General features: G+C 34.8%; 1 protein-coding gene across 3 annotated transcripts in view; it reads left to right on the top strand.

The window, feature by feature from the left end:
* Nucleotides 1-24471, top strand: part of CSMD3 (CUB and Sushi multiple domains 3) — a 1197799-nt gene that overhangs the window by 1163226 nt on the left and 10102 nt on the right. For all 3 annotated transcript variants that reach the window (XM_061171997.1, XM_061171996.1, XM_061171995.1), the window contains 4 exons: nt 6843-6954; nt 9073-9252; nt 12123-12188; nt 18345-18503. In XM_061171997.1, the coding sequence (XP_061027980.1) occupies nt 6843-6954; nt 9073-9252; nt 12123-12188; nt 18345-18503 (517 nt within the window). The remainder of the gene's footprint in view (nt 1-6842; nt 6955-9072; nt 9253-12122; nt 12189-18344; nt 18504-24471) is intronic.

The following is a 24471-nucleotide window of genomic DNA, read 5'->3' as shown; positions in this document are numbered from 1 at the left end:
TACCAAAATAGCCATTATGAAAAAGCTCTGTCTTGACTACAGAGACTACAAAAGCATCCTTGATTGAGGGGTAGGGAGACAGAAATAATCAACTAAAGACAACATGATCAACTATTTGTGACTGCTGACACCTTTCATTCTCTGGCTTCTGTTTCCAAAAGCAAGTCTGGACCACCCAGTTTTATAGATACAGGACTCCTGGGTACAACAGTAGCCATCTTGGCAACCACAGTTCACCCCACTATTGAATGTTTCATGAGCAACCATATTACCCGAGTAGGTGGAGAACACTGAAGAAACCAAACAGCTTCTTAGCTACCTGACTTTAAAAGGAATGTCCTAGGTATTCTATCTAGGGAGTTATCTATTGTATCTGGCAAACTTGACAGTAATCAGTTACCTAGACAACCGTGCCCCACATCTCTTTTAAGTCAACTCGGTGTTATGTCACACACCTTCTGCTAATGTTTAAAAAATTCATCTTGACATGCTCAGATGTGTTTGGCAATCACTAGTGTGCTGGGTGCCGAACCACTTCTCTGTAAATGTAGCATCCAAGTGACAACAGCAGCAGAGTAATGGACCTTGCACAAAGCTACAGCATGCCTGAAACAAGACTCCAACAAGTAATAATTAGCTTTTTTCCTTTCACCACTGACAGTGCTTGTCTAACTAAAGAGCTTCCCAAAGCAGAGAGAGAAGCCATGTAGAGAATCCAGACATCATTCAGAGTCAGCCCTGGCTGAAATGTGGTCTTATAATGGAAACACTTCTATTCTTAGAAGAAAAAAGGATTGGTTATAAAGTAATGCTAGAAGCAGTTAAAAAGATAAAGGCAAACCATACTGAATAACTTTGGGTTGTTTTTAAAAGGGGTAAATATAGTTCTTAATAGGGGAAAAAATCTATCACAGAAAAAGTTTACAGCTAATATTTTTACAAAAATTTTACAGTACACTACAAGATGAAAACATCTTTCAAGGTGGAATGCTTTAGAGAGCAAAGGCTTGGCACAGTCCTAGACACATGTAAGAGCAGCAATTACTCTTATGCCAAAGTTATCTTTAGTGTAGTCAGTGAGAACCAGAATATTGATATTGTAATCGAAATGCCAGGATTAGCTGGAGCAGTCTGGGAGAGCCCAAGATATTCAACACCATTCTACATTGACCATTTCTGCAAAATAATCTAAACGGACACCTACAAGCAGCTTCCTTGGGTATCCATATACCAGGGTCAACCTTGTACCTCTGAAAAGAGGTTCATCTGATGACTCTTAAGTAGATGTGTATTAGAATTTGTGTATGTGTATGTACAGCTCACATTTACATATGTAACGACATAGACTCTCTTCTAGAAACCCACATAAGCTGACAGTTGCTGAGCCTTTACAGCTTTTAAAATTTGAAGGTTGGGGATTAGAGAAATAAGAGAGGCTGTTCATTGACTATTGAAGTGATCAAAGATATAAATTAAGTACCATTTTAAAACTTTGTTCCTATTTATCAAATGGTTACTATCTACAGCTGTAGTACTTATTAACTTATTAAAAATCATGTTAAAAAAAATCTAACTCATAAACAGTTAGCTAATACTAGACTAATAATACTAATACTAGACTAAGAAGACTAATGCTAGAGTGTTCAAAAGCACTCTAAAAGTCATTTTATTCATATTTGGGAGAAGAAAATATTTACATGTTTAATTAAGTTAGGCTACCTGTAAAGTACTGTGTGATATAATATCAATAAAGTACTTAAAATGGCACTTTAATGTTTTATTTAAAACCATATATCATGCACTTTTAAACTTCAATTCAGTATTGAATATTGACTGGTGTGTAGAATCCAATTTCATAGTTAAAAAGTAATTTGTGACTAGAATAGAACTTTTTCCCTGGTATTCACAAAACCGTTTTACCATTTCAGGCTTCAAAAGAAGAAAAAATGTGCCTTTGCATCTCTAAGCATATCTGTAAAGAAATACAGATTCTGTTGAGTAGCCTCTGAAACTTGGCTTTCTTACATTTGGTTGGTTCATGTGACAATCCCTGTGAAATGAATGGAAATATGATTTTAGATTAAATGACTTTTCCAAAATAAAAAATACAAAACAACCATGGTGATTATGTATGACTTCCAGTCTATAATTGAAATAAGTACATAAGTACATTGAATGAGGCAGGTGTGTTACATAGTGTTTTATTACCTTAAATGGTGAATATCATAACATGAATTTTAAAACAAAAAAGTAAAATTAAACATTTAAAATTAAAGTCTTCTGATTACTTTTTAATGAAAACTGATAAAACACCTTAATTCTGTTTTTCTCATTCAGGAAGCTCAGGGCCCAAAATTGATGCTCAGTCAGTGAAAATCCCTTGCACCTCATCTTAAAGTATATGTGTTATCCTTTCATTTTTATGATCCTGCCTTTCTACTTAAATTTTATTAATTTTAATGTATTAAAATTTTATTAGAAGCTACCTCAACTTTTCTTGTGTAAAGTATTTAATATAAACATAATAAAAATACTAATATAAAATAGTTGTTTAAAATATATTACAGAGGGAGCATATGAATATTTGATGCCTTTATTATATATATATTTTGATAAGTTGCTAGGAACCATACTGCATACTCTAGTTAAGCAAATATTTGATATTGAAAATCAGACACACAAAAATACAGTGATGAAAATTCTAGCAAAGTAAGAGTAATTTGCTATAAAACATCATGAAAGGGAAGATAGATCTTATTCAGAATGTTTTAAATTTCTAAAATTTTGATTAATCATATGATTAGATCTCTAACTTCATGACTAAGGAACTGAACTGTAACATTTAAAAGAGGGAATAAAGAGTTAAAGAAGGTAAGTCATATTTACTGATTAGACATGTCTTATAATTTTATAATGCATTTGTAAACAACATGCTAATTTGGGGCAATTTAAAGAAAATTTTATTTAACCATTAACTGCAATTAAAACTTGATATGGATTTTTTAAAATCTTGATATAAAAATTTTTTAAATTAATATTTACATTGTATATAATTGCTTATACAAATAGCACTTTTATTAGTAAATATTGACAGAAAATTGTACATAAATTATTTTACAAGAATTTTTAAAATTATATAATGGAAAATTTTATAATGTTACTTATTTTTCTACAAATATTCAAATTATATTATTTATGTTAGAAATTATTTATAGTCAGAGGAATTTACATGACAAGTTGGAAAAGGATGGAGAGATATGTAAAATATACTATTAAGTGGATTTATCACTGGCAAAATTATTAATTCACTAATATTTAGAGAAAATTTTGATGATTGATTTGAATACAACAAATGCTGAATAAAAATCAGTTACTAAATTTGTATAACTCTAGGTATCTTAAATATTAGGTATAAGTATTTGTGAATTTGACAAAAATTTTGTTATTAAATGTGTTAATGATATATAGAAAAACTTTAAATAGATTTTAGTTCTATGGTATCTGGTTAATATGTAAAGCAGTATTTATTGTGATTTCAGAAAAGATTACAGACATGAGGAAAAAGTCTTAGAAGTAAAAAAAAAAAAGTGTAATCCATCATGTTTCTCATTCCTTACTAATATAAAGGTTGATGAAATAACCCAAATGTACTCTTCAAAGAACAAATAATGATTTAACTTTATGTTAATTAAAGTATGGAAGGGATATCACTACATTTTAAGAAACTGATAGACGTGTTAAATCTTTTTAAGTAATCAAATAATTTTATACTAAGTTCTTAGTCCCCATTCCTTCAGTTGCTCCAACATTTTCAAGACACTTTTCTAAGCTCTTGGTGTATACTGGTGAATAACATATGGTCCTTGGCTGAGAGGAGCTAACATTTTGGTGTGTGGGTCAGATGGAATAGATGATTTTATAGGATAGGTTGATAATATTGATAACATTGAAAGGAGCTAATGAAGCACATAAGAGACAGCTTTCCTAGTCTGCTTCCTGCAGGGAAAGCTTTCTAGAAATTTTGTCTGAGCTAAATCTTTTAGGGTAAGATCTAGGAAAAAATAGTTGGGAAATGCATTCCATGTGGGAGGGACAGTGTAAAAATATGCATGCATTATGGGAACTACAAAAATTCAATATTATATGAGCACAATTTGAGTAAAAGTAAGTGGTCAATGATGATGCTAGAGACAGCTAGTGATCAGTTTATGGAAGCTTTTATCCACCAAGTTAACATAATGTAACTTTATCTTATGCGGGATAAGGCAGTAAAGATTTTAAGAAGGATAATGATAAAGTAAAACTTTCATGTTGAATAAATCACTCTGACTTTAGAGTGAAAAATAAATTCAGTGGGGTCAAGACTGGAGAAGTGGAGACAAGTTAGATGATTATTATAATTGGCTATAACAGGAATTCTCAAAGTGTGATCCCTGGCCAGCAGCAGCAGTATTACCTGGGAACTTGTTGGAAATGTGGATTTTGGGGTCTCCCTCAGATTACCCAGTCAGAAATTCCTGAGGGGGGCTCAGCTCTCTGTGTTTGGATAAGTCCTTCTGGTGATTATGTTATCTACTAAAGTTTGAGAACCATTGAGAAACCATGTTGAGGACTAAAACAAGATGTATACGTGGGAAAAGAGGGAAGGGGACAGTTTGAGAATGATTTAGGAGATAAAATTGTCAGTCTTTGGTGGTAGATTAAATGAGGGGAGATTTATGGGTGAAGGCTGGCCATTAACTGAGATCTAGCCTAAAGTAAGATTGCTGGATTGGTAGAGGTGATGGGTTTTGTAGAGCCAGTTTGACTAAAGGATGGAATTGCAAAGTCCACATGATCAGTTGTATAAACTATATGAGGAAGTAAAAATCTGTAGCACCATATTGCACAACTTCAGGGAGTATGTGAATGGCATGCTCTGGAGCACAGTTTGAAGGATTATATTGAGTACAGCATGAAGAGTGCTCCCTGGAGTGGAGCAATGTAGTAGCCCTGGACAAAATCGGGCATTAAGAAGACAAGAGATCTCCTGGATGCAGAGATGATGCTGTCATGGAAGGCATAATATGAGATAACTGGAAGGATAAAGGTTGTTATAAGAGAATGACTATTAGAACTGAACGTTTCAAGTGTAGCATAGGTCTGGGTAATAACGAGAATATGAAAGATGGTGGAATATAGCTAGTCTCAAGGTCCAAGTGGAATCTTGTATCAAATTATGTCACATTAAGCTTAGCCTCATGTTGCTTTAGCAGGTGGGAGTAGGAACTAATGGGGAAAAAAGGAAACACAGTCTATGTGAAAAGCCCTAAGACAGCAATTGAACATTGTCAGACTCCATATGCTGGGGAAGGCTGAAGTGGCAGACTCTAAACACCCCTTATCTTCTCCTCCGCCTCTAATCATTTAATAAATCCTGATGATTTTTCCTTTTAATATATTTTGAGTAAACAACTTCCTTCCCATGTCTATTGCCACAAGTTGGTCAAGCTTTATCCACTCAAATCTAAAGTGGCAATTCAAGCCTCATAATTAGAATTACTGTTCATCATTCTTTTTGTTTCATAGTTTCTCCGTACAGTGGTTAGTTTAATTTTTCAAAGATATTATTTTCTACATAAATTTTAGTTGCTCTGAAAGCTTTAGCAACTTTATGTTTTTATTTTAAAAATTCAAATGCTATAGCCTGCTATTTGAGAGTCTTCAGAAACTGATTATTATGTCTCTGACTTAATAATTATAGCTGGAATTTATTTAAAGCTTATGTTCCATGCCCATGTGGAGCGAATTATATATTCTATTTTATTTAATCCTTAAGTCTCAAGAGAAATAATATCATCTTTATATAGAGAGAGTTAAGTCTCAAAGAGGAGATATACCTTATTCAAGATCGGAGTCAAAGTTAAAGCTGAGTATACACACCTCTGGGGTCTGTTTTCTTTTTTACCTATATCTCACAGCTTTCCACTTTACTCCCAAATTCCCAGCTCACTGTGTAAATTATCTATGATAACCAATCAAAAGTGCTCTCTTTTTTCCTAAACTATATGATGTATGTTTTAACCACCAGACATTTTCTCATAATATTCTTATCTTTTCTACTTATATCAGTTGTTTTCAAACGTTAGTTTGCATTAAAATCACTTGGAGGGCTTTTTAAAACACAAATTGCTGGTTGCTACCCTAAGAGTTTCTGATTCAGTGGGCCTCAGCTAAGTTTCCAGAATTGGCATTTCTAACAAATTCCTAGGTTATGCTGAGGTTACTGGTCTGGGGACCACACTTTGAGAACCATTGTTCTATATATTTATCTAAATTACACATCCCTTAAAAGCTTAATGCAAATAGCATGTCTTCCATTGTATTTTTCTGTTACCAATCCAACCTTCAATAAACACCTTTATGTCCAATCTCATATTGCATTTACTGTCTTACATATTCACTGCCTCTTGTGTTGTTAGCTATCTTTATTTCCGTATCTGCCTTTATCCATCTTCATTTATCTGTCTTTAACTCTCTGTTTGTCTATCTTATATTCATATGTAGCTTATTGGCCTTTTGGTATCATATATTTTCTTCAAATTACCATGGCAAATATTTGGCACCTATGTATACATTGTATTCAAGTATTTGATGATGATATGCACACAAAGAGATCTAAGTTTTTTTTTTCGTCTTTTTCCCCAATTTTATTTTAAATCTAATTTCAGTTTCTTTTCCTTCCAACCTCTACCTTGCAGAATTTCTTTTGAAAGCATTTTCTCTTCCATGTTTTTTTCTATCTGTTGCTGTATTTGAAGTTGCATTGGGACATTTGTTTTTTTCTCTGTAATTTGCTATAGGTAGGAAGTGTTGTACAGTTCCACTGCAAAAAAGGACATCTTCTCCAAGGGTCTACAACACGTACTTGCCTTCCTGACCTCACATGGAGTGGAATTCAGCCTGAGTGCATACGTAAGTATTGTGGCTAAGAAAATTATACTTATGAAGGATAAGAATTTATATGCATTTTTTCTTCCACGTGTGAAAATAAACTTATATGTATGTAAAAGAGATGTCGCATTGTTTTTTTAGGTTATTATAAAATATAATTCATGCATATAGTGTTTTACTGCTACCCCCATGCCTAGTGGGGAGCATTATTCTTTAAGAAGTCAGAAGGCACAGGGCAAAATTTTGTTCTTTTTGAAAAGCTCTTGTAATTGCATTCAGTTTGGTCACCAGATAATTTTAGATGATGATTATTTTTTAGGTTCATAGATCTGCACCTATGACTCTGAAGTACTTGTGAGATACAGGAGGCTCCAACATAGTAGTGACTCAATCTTTTTCACTTGTGAAACTCTCTGAGAACCTGAGGAAAACTAGAAATGTCCATGAAAGGATATATGCATGAATACCTTAACCAAAAATTTGAATACTACTTAGGATTTCCTGGAGCTTCTAAATGTGCACTGACCCTAAGTTGAAAGCACTTGCTATACAGATTGAATAAGAACAAAGATCACTAAACAATCTTTTCTGAATACAGTTAGAAATAAATTTTAGCTAGTGAGTTATCTCTTTTTTCCCTCCTACTTCCTCTTTTTATTTCCTCTCCATCTTTTTTGCGGGGGAGAAAAATGAAGAGTAAGCAGGAATAGAAATACTCATCAGAATGGTTTCTAGCTTTTAGGATTTGCTGAAGTCCAAGTAAGTCCTGTGAATTTACTCCATCCCTGTTCAGAACCACCCAAATAATCCCGGGGCCCCTGTGGATCCTCAGTTTACCGAAAAGCAGCAGAACACTCCACTGAGAAGTCATGTCACATGCCTGGCTGGCTTATATTTCAATACGGCAAAATTCCTTAAAAGAGAATTCCTCAGAGTGTGTACGTACTTTAGAACAGCTGTGTGGGATGTACCTAGGTATTTCATAGTAAACCAAGATTCTTTGGTGACCTGCATGTGGGATATGATGATTTAAATAAAATTAAACGGCTTCTGTTACTGCAGAGCATCTCAGAATATCTAATAGGTGCATAATGGGGCTTAAGAATGTAGCAGAAACAGACTATTTGTGTTTGTTCTTAGCAGTATTTCCCCAATGAGAATTAAATTTTATTAACTGAATTATATTAAATATAAACCACATAACAAAATGTTTTTCACATAGTGTTAAAAATATTAGCTATTATTTATAGCTCAGTACATATCCGCTAGGAAACAAATGGAAAAAAATTTTTCCGAACAAATTTGTCCACAGAACACTTTTTCTCAGAGACCATCTTTAAGGGTCTATATCCATGAACAAATGATCAGAAATGTTGTCTTGCTTAGGGGGAGAATTCTTTGTAGCATCTATTTCTGATTAAGAAGGGAATGGTCATCATAAGACACAAAACAGGTGAACTGAGCGGCAGGGTCAGAGAGTGTCATAAGTGCAGGTATAGTGGAATCAAAAAATTAAATGGATGAAAAGATACTGCTAGCATATGGACCCAAAATATGGCCAGAAAATTCCATATGCAAAAAATTATTAATTGTACTTATTAAATTGTACTTTCCTAATTGTACATTAGGAAATATGAATATCAGAGCAACGTACTGAATTGTGGTTGAATTTACCTTTAGAAGACATGCTTTTTAATTTAAAATAAATATAATAAATAAAAAATTATATATTATTATTTCCTAAACTGGTATAGAAAATCTGAGTTTGATCAACTTTAAAACTTATCTTAAGCAGGACTTATTAGATCCTTTAAAATGCTAATATATATTGTGACTCTCTAAAATGTTGATATAGTATACATTTATTAGCTTAATTATCCAGAGTTAGTCTTTTATTTTTTCTCTCAGTTTATCTGTTAACAACCACCAGTGTTCCACAGATGATCATTTATGAAATGCTAGTCTATGAAAACAACATTTACATTTACATTGATAAGCTTTCCTTGATTCATGAGAAAAACTAAAGGTATATTTATATAAAGGCATTAGCATACCTATAAAAATATATTGTGACTCCGGTCTCAAAATTTTCTTAACATGTCTATAAAAATGAACATTTTTTCCCTTTTCTTAATATAGCCCACAGCTGTAAACAGCCAGAAACTCCTGCTCATGCAAATGTAGTAGGAATGGACCTTCCATCCCATGGGTATACATTAATTTATACCTGCCAGCCTGGCTTCTTCTTAGCAGGTGGAACAGAACATAGAGTGTGTAGATCTGATAACACCTGGAGTGGAAAAGTTCCTGTTTGTGAAGGTAAGTTTTCTCTATAAAAGCTTTCAACAGAAGATTTTGTACTGTTTAAGCTTTCCTCAGATACAAGAGACAAAAAACAATCAATTTAAATTAGCTTAGGAACAAGGTAAATTTGTTCGCCAACTCTAAGAGTAGGAGTGATGTAGACACTTTTGGATCCAGGGGCACAGAAATATTATTCAGGTCTTTTTATAGCTTCTTTTCCATGCTCTATTTTTAATTCTTGCCTTTATTACTTTTCCTAGTTCTCTATTCACAGTAGGTATATTAGTTTTCTAAGGCTGCCATAGCAAAGTACCACAAGCTGGGTGACTTAAAAGAATAGGAATTTATTCTCTCACAGTTCTGAAAGCCAGAAGTCCAAAATCAAGGTGTCAACAAGGCCATGTATCCTCTGAAGGCTCTAGGGAAGAATCATTCCTTACCTCCTTCGAGCTTGGTATAGCTTCTGGCTATCCCTGGCATTCCTTGGCTCATAAATGCCTCACTACAATTTCTACCTCTATCTTCACATGGCCTTCTTTCCTATGTATCTCTATATGTCCTGTTCTCTTCTTATAAAAACACTAGTCATTGGATTTAGGGATTATTTCAGGAATATTTCACCTCAAGATTCTCACCGAATTACATCTTCAAAGACTGTGTTTCCAAATAAGGTCATGTTCTGAGGTTCCTGGTGAACATGAATTTGAAGCATGTACTATTCAACCCACTATAGTAGGGAAAATTGCTGCCAGCATTCCTGGGTTTATATCCTTCTGGTAGAATAACCCTAGTAGAAAGAGTCTTTCCCAAAACTTGGTCAGGATAGCACTATATGAAAGTCTGATTGCCACAATTTTTAATGGAATCCATCTCCAAATTCATTTCTCAGCCACGATGATATGACAGTTTGACCAGATCTGGGTGATGTGTCCACCCATGTTGCTGCTTTGCTTGATCAGGACAATCCCCATCTGAACAAGATGTAATGAGTTTACCAGAGGAAAAAAGGGTTATGTTTCCAGAAGAAGGAACAAAGGAGGTTTTTCTAGAATTCTTGATAAAGTCATCAATACATTCTTTTTTTTTTTCAGTCCTTCTAATTCTTTATGTCTTGTAGCCTTCACAAATGTAAATGACTTTCTCCCCTTGAAATGTTTTCACTCTCTTCTCTTAGCTAGAACATTACAGGTTTTTTTTCTTTTTTTTAAAATTTTTCATGATAGGAATCCCTTCTGTGTGAGATCTTATTCTTTTATTTGTTTACTTGTTATTGTCTTTCTCCACTCTCCTGTCCTTTCATCTGCACTTCCCCCACTAGAATATAAGCTCAAAAGAAAAAAAAAAAAAAAGAAAGAAAAAAAGAAACTTTAATAAATCTAAATATGGCCCATTTTAGGGTTCTCTAATGTAAACAAAAAAAAAAAAGAAACTTTGTCAAAGTATTTACAACTGTAATTTTAACCACTAGATCAGTGCCTTATATGTGAAAAGTGTTCAATCAATATTTGTTGAATAAATAAATATTTTATCTCCTCAAATTTCTGACTACCTATTCTCCATTTCCTTTTTAAGCTTAATGTTTTCTACCCATTTTTTCTAAAGCTCAGTTCTTAGTCTTCTCTTCTTTTCACTCTGTGTTCTCTCCCTAGGTGATCTGATCTCATTCAAGCCAATGACTTAAAGTTTCCTCTATGAAGGTTATTTACTAATTAATATTTCTAGCTCATTTATCTTCTCTTAGCTCCAGACTTATATGTTCAATTTCTTACCTAATATCTCTTCTTGAATTTCTCAAAGACATTTAAATAATATATGCAAATCTAAACTCATCAATTTCCCTTCACCATAAGTCTTCTCTTGATGTTCCCTAACTCAGTGGTACCATCATCACATAATAAATAGAAATCTAGTAGTCACCTTTGACATCTTCTTGTCTTTTTAAATCCACCAGAATTTTAGTAGGTTTAAAAAAATTCTATCCACTTTTGAGTTTATCATCACTGCTACTGTAATCTAACTCAGCATTATGTCTACTGAGACTACTGAAATGGCCTTCTAACTTCTCTGCCCAAATCAATACCCACTCCTTTCCCAATTGTTCTCCACCTTGCAGCCAAGGTGATGTTCACCCAAATAACTTCCCCTTAAAACCTTTAAAGACATTACACCGTTCTTAGGAAAAAGATGTAAGTCTTTACAGGTCTACAAGCACTGCATATCACAGCTGCTTCAACTTTGCAGGCACTTTCAGCACCCCACATGATTTTGAGCTCCTTTTGGTTTGACTTAAAAACTTTAGTTTAACTCTTTACCTTTGAGACTAGCCAATTTCTTATGACATCATGGGATACCTTAACAATTTTTAACTCTTTTTTTTTTTTTTTTTTTGGCCATGCCGCACAGCTTGTGGGGTCTTAGTTCCCTGTCCAGGGATCAAACCTGGTCCCGAGCAGTAAAAGGGCCAAGTCCTAACCACTGGACCGCCAGGGAATTCCCAACAATTTTTAACTCTTAAACATGAAACCTACCCAAATTATTTGCCTTTAAGCAACAGGAACATACCCTCAGCCCTCAACTTCCATGTTGGAATCAACTGTTTCCATGTTGGTTTATGCCTTTAAAATAAGAAACAAGACCCCAAAATACTAAGGCAGCACTGATATTCCCTTTGCCCCACTGGACTATAATGGGGATAATTATAGAAGTTGTTAGCTGAACAACAGAAGTGTTGAGTGAGGACTGAGATGCTATAGTGAACAGGACATTTTGGAGAAAACTATATAATATGTCAAAGAATAAAATTGACAATGCATCAAAGTGTGTGTGTGTGTCTGTGTGTTATTAATTATATTAAATTTTATAAACATTTTTGTTTCTTTTCATAGCTGGTTCCAAAATATTGGTGAAAGATCCTAGACCTGCGCTAGGAACACCCAGCCCAAAGCTAAGTGGTTAGTAATTTCAGTTGTTTTTCTAGTAGTCATGATTTCTAAAGGTGATCTCCTGTTTTATTGACAAAGTGACCATTTATTTAGAAAAATATATTTCAGTATGGGAAAACTATGCATTTTACTGTTCGGAATTTGAAGTTTGAAAATTTGTATTATAAGATATTGAACTTCAAGCAATGTAATACTGTGACATGTTAATATTCCAAAAATATTGTACATAGTTGTCTCTATAAAATTTCCCTTCAAGAGTATCTGTAGATAGCTATAAAATAATGGCAATGGTTTATTTAAAACATTAAAATAAATATGAGATTTACATATAATTTTTAAATATAAATTTTTAAAAGAAGGAACCAAATAAAATACACTTGGAGTGAGAGTAAAAGTTCAGCAACTTCTAGAACTTGCCCAGTTTATTTTCAGTAATTTGATTTAAAAATAAAATTTTTAGTCGTTAAAAATATGGGCCTTGAAGTCCTGCAACCTTGATGTAATCCCCATGTTATACACTGCCTACCCTATGACTTCGGAAAAGTTAATTTCTACATCTGAGCCTCCATTTCTTTATCTATACAAAAGACATAATGATTAGATTAATATGAATGAACTTCATGAAAATGAAGCACAAAGTGCTTGGCTCATGGTAGGCGCTCAGTATACGAGAGCTTCTTTTTAATGTATTAGTATGTATTTTATTTACATGGTAGGAATGAAAAGGTACACATAAAATTAAAGGCTCAGCGTTTAATCTTTACCTTGGAAATAGATTTCGTCCAGTTGTAATAAGCCAGGTACAGTGTTAGAATCTAATTTTAGTTGGTTTAAGAAGTTCTCAATGTACATGCTATTAAACTGGACTGCCTACCAAAAAAATCAGTCTGAGAAACTGATTTTTTTCAACAGTCAGTGAAAACAGACTGAATTTCTCTAAGGTGACCAAACAATATGTCATCAAGAGAGAGAAAGTGTTGCATGGAGTCAGAAAACCACAATGGTCCCAGCCCCTGGTAACCTCTATTCTACTTTCTGTCTCTATGAATTTCCCTATTCTAGGTACTTCATATAAGAGGAATCACACAATGCTTGTCCTTTTGTGTCTGACTTGATAATGCTCCGTTGAATGTATATACCATATTTTATTTATCCATTCAGCTGTTCACTGACATTAGGATTGTTTTCACCTTTTTGGCTAGTGTGAATAATCCTGTGAACACTAGTATACGAGATTCCTTTTGATTTCCTGCTTTCCAGTCTTTTGGGTGGTAGTAGAATTGCTGGATCATGTGGTAATTCTAGGTTTAACTTTTTTGAGAAACTGCCAAACTGTTTTCCAAAGCAGTTGAGTCATTTTACATTCCCGCCAGCAATGTACCAGGGTTTCACATCCTCACCTACACTTGTTATTTCCTGTTTACCACAACTTTTTAAAAAAAGAAAAACAAAGGCTTAGTGCAGGGTTGTAATTATAACTCAAAATGTGTTCAATATAAGACTAGGCTTGCCTCATTTTTAGGTAAATATCTTCCATTGGACCTTTCATTTCATGTCCACTGTTAAAATGTTTACCATTAACGATTAAAGGACTTTTTTCTGGTAAAAAAAAAAAAGAAAGAAAGAAAGAAAGAAAACCACAGTGGTCAATCAGTGCCCAGAACTTTCCAAGAAAGATACTTTATCTGGGAGCAGATGGGTACTCTGAATAATAGCTCCAGCATATCAAGTATAAATCTAGACTGTCCTGGGCAAAACATGGCCAATGGATACCAATAAATATGTCAGGCTGACAAAAAATGTTTTTAAAGAATATGGAAGAGCTAAACAACAAAACTAATCTGTTTGATGTAATACATATATATATATATATATATATATATATATATATAATATTTCTCATCAACCAATTAAATAATATATACTTTCTTTAAAGGCACATGGGACAGCTATAAGAATTGATCATATATTAAGTAATAAAAAAATCTACACAAATTTCAAAGCAAAGTTAGTCTTACCTGACCATGATGCAGTTAAAAGTTAATAAGAAAATGAATAAATTTTTTAAATTCCTCAATGTTTGGAAATTAAGAACAAAATTAATACCGATGAATAACTCATGAATTGAAGAAGAAATTAAAATGGAAAATATAACAATATAGCTTAGTTATGCTGAAAAATCTAGATATCAAAACTTGGGAACTAGAGCAAAAGTAAAGATGTGAGGGAAATATAAAGCCTTAAACCCTTACATGAGAAGAAAAGAAAGCCTTAGAATTAATAACTGTCCCTGTTAAGAAGATACAAAAAGTATAATGGAATGATCAAAAGAAAGCAGAACTCAATATAATAAAAATGAACAAACAAACCAAAAAAACCCCAAAGATATAACAGAAGAATCTCAACAGAGTCAAAAGTAGTTCTTTAAAAAAAATGTACAAAGTGAATAATTTCTGGTAAGATTGATCAAGAAAGGAACAAAAAGTAGTAACATTTCAAAAGGAAATGTGAAAAACTACATAGAGTAGATTGAATAAATTAGCAATATATAACAGAAAACTACTGTAACTGTCAATTTAAAAAAACTTAAATATTGACAAATTACTAGAAAAGTGGATCTTAACATAACTAATAGGAGAAAACTCGAATAATCCCATAACAAAGTAGTAGTTAAAGCTATTTCCACACGGAAAAACCTGTTCCATATGCCTCTACTGATAAGTTCTACCAAATTTTGAAGAAACAGATCATCCCAGTTTTATAAAAACTATCAAAAAAAACCTCATTTTATGGATCCAACATAACTCTAATAACTCAGGTAAAGACACTATAAAAAGAGAAAATTACAGGCCCATTTGACATAAGATTATAGATGAAAAAATCCTACATAAAGCCTTAGCAAGTCAAATACAGTTGACCCTGAACAGAAAGTGGGTTAGAGGCATTGGCCCTCAGTGCAGTCAAAAATCTGCATATAACTTATCGTTGACCCTCAGTATGTGGTTCCTCCTTACCCAAGATTCCTTCATATCTGTGATTCCACATCCATGAATTCAACTAACCACGGATCAGTACAGTAGTACTATAGTATTTACTGCTGAAAAATATCTGTGCATAAGTGGACCCTCACAGTTCAAATCCATGTTGTTCAAGGGTTAACTGTACAACATTATAGTAAAGATGACACATCATTACCATATTGGGTTAATGATAGATTTACAGGGATATTTTTGTGTTAAATAATCCGTAAAAGTAATCTATCACATTAAGAGATTAACATGCAAAAATTATGATTATGTATGATCATCTAAATTATGATCATCTAAATACTTGCACAGAAACTATTTTGTAAGATTGAACATCTGTTTATAATTTTTAAAAACTTTAATGAATTAGAAAGGAAAAGAATTTCTTTAACCTGAGTGAAGATATCTATAAAACTCTAGAACAATGTCATCTTAAGTGGGAAAACAGAACCATTTCATTTAAAATCATGACATAGTGATTAGATTACTCCAAAGTAACAATAATTAAATTTGACAGTGATATCAGAGTCAGCAACATGATACTCTATATGGCAATGCTATGAGGCCTATGAAGCAAAGTTTAGATTCAAAACTGTCTGAAAAATAAGGCTTATAACCATCATTGTCTTCCTCCTTTTCACTGTGCTCCACATCAGTGATAGTTAGATGACATTTTAGAGTTTAGAAAGAACTGCCAAATACACAGTCACATTTAAATCTCAAATTAGACTTAACAATAGAAAGTATTGTCATCCCCTTGTACATAGGGATTTAAATGACCAAATAGTGTCTGCCTCTCCCATCCTATCATTAGTTACATTTCTCAGTTATGTGTGAGAAAGGTGGAGGGTGGTGGTGGCATGCTGGAGCTGCCAGATAGAGCTTTGCCATAGCCAGTTCTGGGCATTCTTCCAAATTCTGCGTTCAGTGATGTCATGTTCATAGTTTGAAATCTGACATCATGGGAATATTTACACTATAGAATCAGCAAATAGTACAACCAGTTTGTTGATTTGTTTGTTTTCTGGAGAGCCAGTGGTTAAACATTTACTACCACATCAGTGATTAATCCTGATACAATGTTCTTTGCTGCTGCTGGTACCTACTTCTTTCCATTGCTGTTTTCTCCTGCCACGGGGGTTCTTTTTAGTCTCCTTCAACCAACTTCCTTAATTCCCCCAAGCACAATGACAAGATCACCAATTGTAGCAGATTTTCATTGAATATTCAGGGGTAGCAAAGAGTAAGCATAATACAGGCCAGGGGAAATAAAAAATCAGAAAGATAAGAATAACACATTTATTGAGTACCTACTGTTTGCCTTCACACTGCTGTTAGAACATCTTTCTCCCTTGCTCTTCCTCCTATCTCTACAACTAAGAGCCTATTACCTCCAAATTCCAGATCTTTCTAATGCAGGATAATTTAGCTTGTCACTCCCTCCTCCAAACTTATTTTAGGTATGATTTTTGAGTTAACTGCTCTTTAAGGTGCTTACCAAATCAAGGGCTTTTTACCCATACACCGTACCAAATTTTAGGTAAGGTCTCCTGTACATACAGAGCATAGCTGTGTAGTTTGAGGTTTGGGGAGGGAGTGCCACTATAAGGATGACTTGGCAAAGGTCCCAGAGCCAGGACTATGGATTTTTCATGATACTAACTGCATGTTCACTAACTATATATTTTATTAGCAACTATGTAATGATCTATGAGACCCACGGTTTCCCTATTTTACCTGTATCATACTAATGATAGCAACTAACACTTATCAGAACTCTTCATATTCATTATCTCATTTAATCTTCCTTGTAACTCTATGTTAATCCCACATCAATGATGAGGAAATTCAGGTTTAGAGAGTTAAGTAACGTAGGGAAAAGCACACAGTTTATAAATTGTAGAGGAGGGACTGAGATACACGCGGTCTTGTTCCAGTGCCTGCACTTCGGGTCCTTCTGCTATATTGCTTCTGAATTATCATAGAAAAAAATAATCATGTTGGTTGAAATACTCAGTAAAAACTCAACTCTTGAGTGCCTTTTATGTTCATCTTCTACCATAGTATTGTTTTATTTGTTGGCCAAGTAGAATTCAGGGAATGTACAATTTGTAACACAGTCGCTGTGATCTGAGCAGTAAGAACTGTGATGTATGTAGAGAAAATCAGGTGACAAATGTCAATAACTTGTTAGAAAAAAAAAAAGGCCTTCCTCTAAATCCATGTCATTCATTCAGTCACACAAATAGGCAGGCTCTTTTGAATAGCTGATTTCTGAGGATGTGCTTTAATGTGATGTACAGAATTAATGGAAGCTCTCTCAGCCTCTTACCAGGATCTGAGTAGACTTTGACATACCTAATTTATATTAGCTATAAATTACATAACTAATTTATATAAATATAATGTCTTACTTGTCTGCATTTAACATTAAGAGTGTTTCTTATTTGGATGAAAGTTTTACATTAGAATATTCTTTGATTCTACCACACTTCATCTCTTTCCCATGAGAGCCAATTCTAGTGACAATTCTTTTATTTCTAAAAATACCTGTAAACCTCAAAGCTGTCAGGAGCAAAACAGGTAGAGCCCTGTTCTTCTTCAGGAGCATCTATTATTGAAATAACTGAGCTCAGTATTCTGTAAAGGGGTCAAACGAGCATCTCTCCTGGCGTCTTCCAAGGCTGTTCTGCAAGGGGGCGTTTTAACTCTATGCTCTTCCTATGAACCTATTCCTACTGCTAGGAGAAAAGCAGGCCTCTTGGGACTTGTATATAGACTGACTTGGCCCAGTAAAATCATTTTATTTTCCTTCTGAAAGAAAGATATTGTTATAGGAAACTAAATATAAGTAAACTTGATATTTAGCTGGATTCTAAACATGTCTTATGTCTTTAATTGGTGTTGTTTATTTATCGCTCATTGATGATGTATGTACATATCTAGATTATTATTTTGGTTCTAAAAAAATTAAAACACTTGTGTGAAGAATTCATTTTATAATGCACATTCTATATAATTGTATATTTAGAAAAAATATGATTATTCAATAAACTAATACTCATTAATCTGGTATTTAATGCTTATATTTACAGGGCACTGTAAAATTAACATGTATGTTTATTTAATCTATTCACAGTTCCTGATGATGTATTTGCCCAAAATTATATATGGAAAGGCTCTTACAATTTTAAAGGAAGGAAACAACCCATGACCTTGACAGTTACTAGTTTCAATGCTTCCACTGGGAGAGTCAATGCAACACTCAGTAACAGCAACATGGAACTACTACTTTCAGGTATCACATTAAAGAACAGCAAACAATGCCTTTATGCCTTCATTTCCATCATTTCATCATTTTTTTAGTGATTTTTATACTGTGAAATATTTGCTATATTTTGATGACATTCATAATTCATTCAGAAACAAGGCTTTCTGCTTTTTTGATTGACGCATGAATATTACTACACAAATACTGTGATACTGTGATTACTACACAAAACTCTGTGATTCTGAAATAAGCTCCCTCAAGAATATTTTTATGTGGCTAGAATGACATGTCATGAAATAGAACAGAACTTTTCATTTGAATATAACTAACTCCTTCTCTATTCTCATAACACCAAAGAGACTGGATCGGTGATTTGCAAGCTATTTTATGGTTACAAAATCATGTCTTCAAATGAGAATGTTTAGGAGGACACTACAATTTAAGACAGAAAAGGTAAAGCTACACTACCTTAAACAGGCAAACGGAACCCAGAGCCCTATCCAGCTGCTCAACTTTCTCAGGTTTCTCTTTCCTCTATCTAATGCACTTCCCTCATTATCTTTGAATACTGTGTTTTTTCTGACATTCAAATGTTTCTTCAAATGTCATCTTGTCAACAGTACTTCTGATGACCCTATCTAAAGTAGCTTTGACATTACAAATAGGCTCACTCTTAGTCGTAGGCAGTCTTATCTTGTTTCATTGTCTTCTTTTCACTATTTGAAATTATAGTATAGTGTAGTGTAGTGTCGTATAGTATAGTATGACATGACATGATTTGTCTATACTCCAGCAATACAAGCTCTAAGAGAGCAGCTCTTTGCCTTCCAGTTCATTACTAATGCCTCAGATGTTAGAAATGCATCTGGACTCCCGTGGGCACATGCCCAGGAGCTGCTCCTGCCCCGCGCTCCCTCCCTCTGCCTTTCACTTCCCAGCTGCCAAGATCTTGGAAGTTTTGAAGCTCAGCAAAGAAGGGAAATCCATTGAGAACAGTCTGTAAAGTGTCAAGCAATATCTAGATATTACCTGCACTCTGCCTTTCCCCCCTGAACCTGGGATTCTTCCACTGAGTGAGTGGTCCAGCGTCCCACATTGGCGTTGCTCATTTGGTTGACGAAAACATATTGACAGAGTTGTTGTTGGTTATACCCGTTTGCCTTCTCACTAGCAATGAAAAAGAGAGACTGTATCTCCACACCCTTGCCAACAGAGCATATTGTCAAGCTTTTGAACTTTTGTTGATCTGCCGTGTGGCTGACAGGGTCTTGGTGCTCCAGCTGGGTGTCAGGCCTGTGCCTCTGAGGTGGGAGAGCTGAGTTCAGGACATTGGTCCACCAGAGATCTCCCAGCTCCACATAATACCAAATGGTGAAAGCTCTCCCAGAGATCTCCATCTCAATGCTAAGACCCAGCTCCACTCAACAAGCAGCAAGCTACAGTGCTGGACACCCCATGCCAAACAACTAGCAAGACAGGAACACAACCCCACCCATTAGCAGAGAGGCTGCCTAAAATCATAATAAGTTCACAGACACCCCAAAACACACCACTGGTTGGGGTCATGCCCACCAGAAAGACAAGATCCAGCCTCATCCACCAGAACACAGGCACTAGTCCCCTCCACCAGGAAGCCAACACAACCCATTGAACCAAACTTAGCCAATGGGGGCAGACAACAAAAACAGCGGGAACTACGAACCTGCAGCCTGTGAAAAGGAGAGCCCAAACACAGTAAGTTACGCAAAATGAGAAGACAGAGAAACACACAGCAGATGAAGGAACAAGGTAAAAACCCACCAGACCAAACAAATGAAGAGGAAATAGGCAGTCTACCTGAAAAAGAATTCAGAGTAATGATAGTAAAGATGATCCAAAATCTTGGAAATAGAATGGAGAAAATACAAGAAACGTTTAATAAGGACCTAGAAGAACTAAAGAGTAAACAAACAGATGAACAACACAATAAATGAAATTAAAAATTCTCTAGAAGGGATCAATAGCAAAATAACTGAGGCAGAAAAACGGATAAGTGACCTGGAAGATGAAATAGTGGAAATAGTTGGCTTTCTCACCCGGGTCTTGTAGAGTCGCACCCACCCACCTCTCCCTCTACGGCTCGACTCCTCACTCAGCCCTCTCCCTTCCATCCCGCAGCGTGGCGGAGGCTCGCTGCTCCCAGCATGGCACCATCCATCTCTCCTCTGCCCCCTCCCAGGTCCACCTTTCCCACGCTTGTCTCTCCGCTCTGTATACCCCTTCCCACGACCCAGTATTCTAGGTTTCCTGGGGGCTCGCTTCCTCCACTGGGCTTCCTCCTCTCATGTCCGTCTGCGAAATAGAGCACCTCCCGGCGCATCCTCGGCATCCCCCTGGGGTCTCTGCAAAAAAAAAAAAAGAAAAAAAAATAGTGGAAATAACTACTGCAGAGCAGAATAAAGAAAAACGAATGAAAAGAATTGAGGACAGTCTCAGAGACCTCTGGGACAACATTAAACGCACCAACATTCGAATTATAGGGGTCCCAGAAGAAGAAGAGAAAAAGAAAGGGACTGAGAAAATATTTGAAGAGATTATAGTTGAAAACTTCCCTAATATGGGAAAGGAAATAGTTAATCAAGTCCAGGAAGCACAGAGAGTCCCATACAGGATAAATCCAAGGAGAAACATGCCAAGACACATATTAATCAGACTATCAAAAATTAAATACAAAGAACAAATATTAAAAGCAGCAAGGGAAAAACAACAAGTTACACATAAGGGAATCCCCATAAGGGTAACAGCTGATCTTTCAGCAGAAACTCTGCAAGCCAGAAGGGAGTGGCAGGACATATTTAAAGTGATGAAAGAGAAAAACCTACAACCAAGATTACTCTACCCAACAAGGATCCCATTCACATTTGACGGAGAAATTAAAAGCTTTACAGACAAGCAAAAGCTAAGAGAATTCAGCACCACCAAACCAGCTTTACAACAAATGCTAAAGGAACTTCTCTAGGCAGGAAACACAAGAGAAGGAAAAGACTTACAATAACAAACCCAAAACAATTAAGAAAATGGTAATAGGAACATACTTATCGATAATTACCTTAAATGTAAAAGGATTAAATGCTCCCACCAAAAGACATAGACTGGCTGAATGGATACAAAAACAAGACCCATATATATGATGTCTACCAGAGACCCACTTCAGACATAGGGACACATGCAGACTGAAAGTGAGAGGATGGAAAAAGATATTCCATGCAAATGGAAATCAAAAGAGAGCTGGAGTAGCAATTCTCGTATGAGACAAAATAGACTTTAAAATAAAGACTATTACAAGAGACAAAGAAGGACGCTACATAATGATCAAGGAATCAATTCAAGAAGACGATATAATGATTGTAAATATTTATGCACCCAACATATGAGCACCTCAGTACATAAGGCAAAAGCTAACAGCCATAAAAGGGGAAATCAACAGTAACACAATCATAGTAGGGGACTTTAACACCCCACTTTCACCAATGGACAGATCATCCAAAATGAAAATAAATAAGGAAACACAAGCTTTAAATGATACAGTAAACTAGATGGACTTAATTGATATTTATAGGACAGTCCATCCAAAAACAACAGAGTACACTTTCTTCTCAAGTGCTCATGGGACATTCTCCAGGATAGAGCATTTCTTGGGTCACAAATCAAAACTTGGTAAATTTAAGAAAATTGAAATTGTATCAAGTATCTTTTCTGACCACAGTACTATGAGACTAGATATCAATTACAGGAAAAAATCTGTAAAAAAATACAAACACATGGAGGCTAAACAATACACTACTTAATAACCAAGAGATGAATGAAGAAATCAAAGACAAAATAAAAAAATACCTAGAAACAAATGACAATGAAAACACGATGACCCAAAAACCTATAAGATACAGCAAAAGCAGTTCTAAGAGGGAAGTTTATAGCAATACAATCCTACCTCAAGAAACAAGAAACATCTCAAATAAACAACCTAACCTTACACCTAAAACAATTAGAAAAAGAAGAACAAAAAAAACCCCGAAGTTAGCAGAAGGAAAGAAATCATAAAGATCAGATCAGAAATAAAGGAAAAACAAATGAAGGAAACAATAGCAAAGATCAATAAAACTAAAAGCTTGTTCTTTGAGAAGATAAATAAAATTGATAAACCATTAGCCAGACTCATCAAGAAAAAAAAGGGAGAAGACACAAATCAATAGAATTAGAAATGAAGAAGGAGAAGTAACAACCGACACTGCAGAAATACAAAGGATCATGAGAGATTACTACAAGCAACTATATGCCAATAAATGGGACAACCTGGAAGAAATGGGCAAATTCTTAGAAAAGCACAACCTTCTGAGACTGAACCAGGAAGAAAGAGAAAATATAAACAGACCTATCACAAGCACTGAAATTGAGATTGTGATTTAAAATCTTCCAAAAAACATAAGCCCAGGACCAGATGGCTTCACAGGTGAATACTATGAAACATTTAGAGAAGAGCTAACAAGTATCCTTCTCAAAGTCTTCCAAAATATAGTAGAGGGAGGAACACTCATTCTATGAGACCACCATCACCCTGATACCAAAACCAGAAAAAGATGTCACAAAGCAAGAAAACTACAGGCCAATATCACTGATGAACATAGATGCAAAAATCCTCAACAAAATACTAGCAAACAGAATCCAACAGTACATTAAAAGGATCATACACCATGATCAAGTGGGGTTTATCCCAGGAATGCAAGGATTCTTCATTATATGCAAATCAATCAATGTGATACACCATATTTACAGACTGAAGGAGAAAAACCACATGATCATCTCAGTAGATGCAGAAAAAGCTTTCGACAAAGCTCAACACCCATTTATGATAAAAACCCTCCAAAAAGTAGTTATAGAGGGAACTTACCTCAACATAATAAAGGCCATATACAACAAACACACAGCCAACATCATTCTCAATGGTGAAAAACTGAAAGCATTTCCTCTAAGATCAGGAACAAGACAAGGATGTCCACTCTCACCACTATTATTCAACATAGTCTTGTAAGTCCTAGACACAGCAATCAGAGAAGAAAAAGAAATAAAAGGAATCCAAATCGGAAAAGAAGAAGTAAAGCTGTCACTGTTTGCAGATGACATGATACTATACATAGAGAATCCTAAAGATGCTACCAGAAAACTACTAGAGCTAATCAATGAATTTGGTAAAGTAGCAGGATACAAAATTAAGGCACAGAAATCTCTTGCATTCCTATACACTAATGATGAAAAATCTGAAAGAGAAATTGAGGAAACACTCCCATTTACCACTGCAACAAAAAGAATAAAATACCTAGGAATAAACCCACCTAAGGAGACAAAAGACCTAAATGCAGAAAACTATAAGACACTGATGAAAGAAATCAAAGATGATACAAACAGATGGAGAGATATACCATGTTCTTGGATTGGAAGAATCAACATTGTGAAAATGACTCTACTACCCAAAGCAATCTACAGATTCAGTGCAATCCCTATCAAACTACCAATGGCATTTTTCACAGAACTAGAGCAAAAAAATTTCACAATTTGTATGGATACACTAAAGACCACGAATAGCCAAAGCAATCTTGAGAAAGAAAAACGGAGCTGGATTAATCAGGCTCCCAGACTTCAGACTATACTACAAAGCTACAGTAATCAAGACGGTATGAGACTGGCACAAAAACAGAAATATAGATCAATGGAACAGGATAGAAAGCCCAGAGATAAACTCACGCACATCTGGTCACCTTATCTTTGATAAAGGAGGCAAGAATATACAATGTAGAAAAGACAGCCTGTTCAATAAGAGGTTCTGGGAAAACTGGACAGCTACATGTAAAAGAATGAAATTAGAACACTCCCTAACACCATACACAAAAATAAACTGAAAATGGATTAGAGACCTAAATGTAAGTGCAGACACTATAAAACTCAGAGGAAAACATAGGCA

The sequence above is a fragment of the Eubalaena glacialis genome, chromosome 17, assembly GCF_028564815.1.
Source record: "Eubalaena glacialis isolate mEubGla1 chromosome 17, mEubGla1.1.hap2.+ XY, whole genome shotgun sequence".
Lineage (NCBI taxonomy): Eukaryota > Metazoa > Chordata > Mammalia > Artiodactyla > Balaenidae > Eubalaena > Eubalaena glacialis.
The sequence above is the reverse complement of the archived record's forward strand: the minus strand, read 5'-3'. Positions and strand labels throughout refer to the sequence as shown.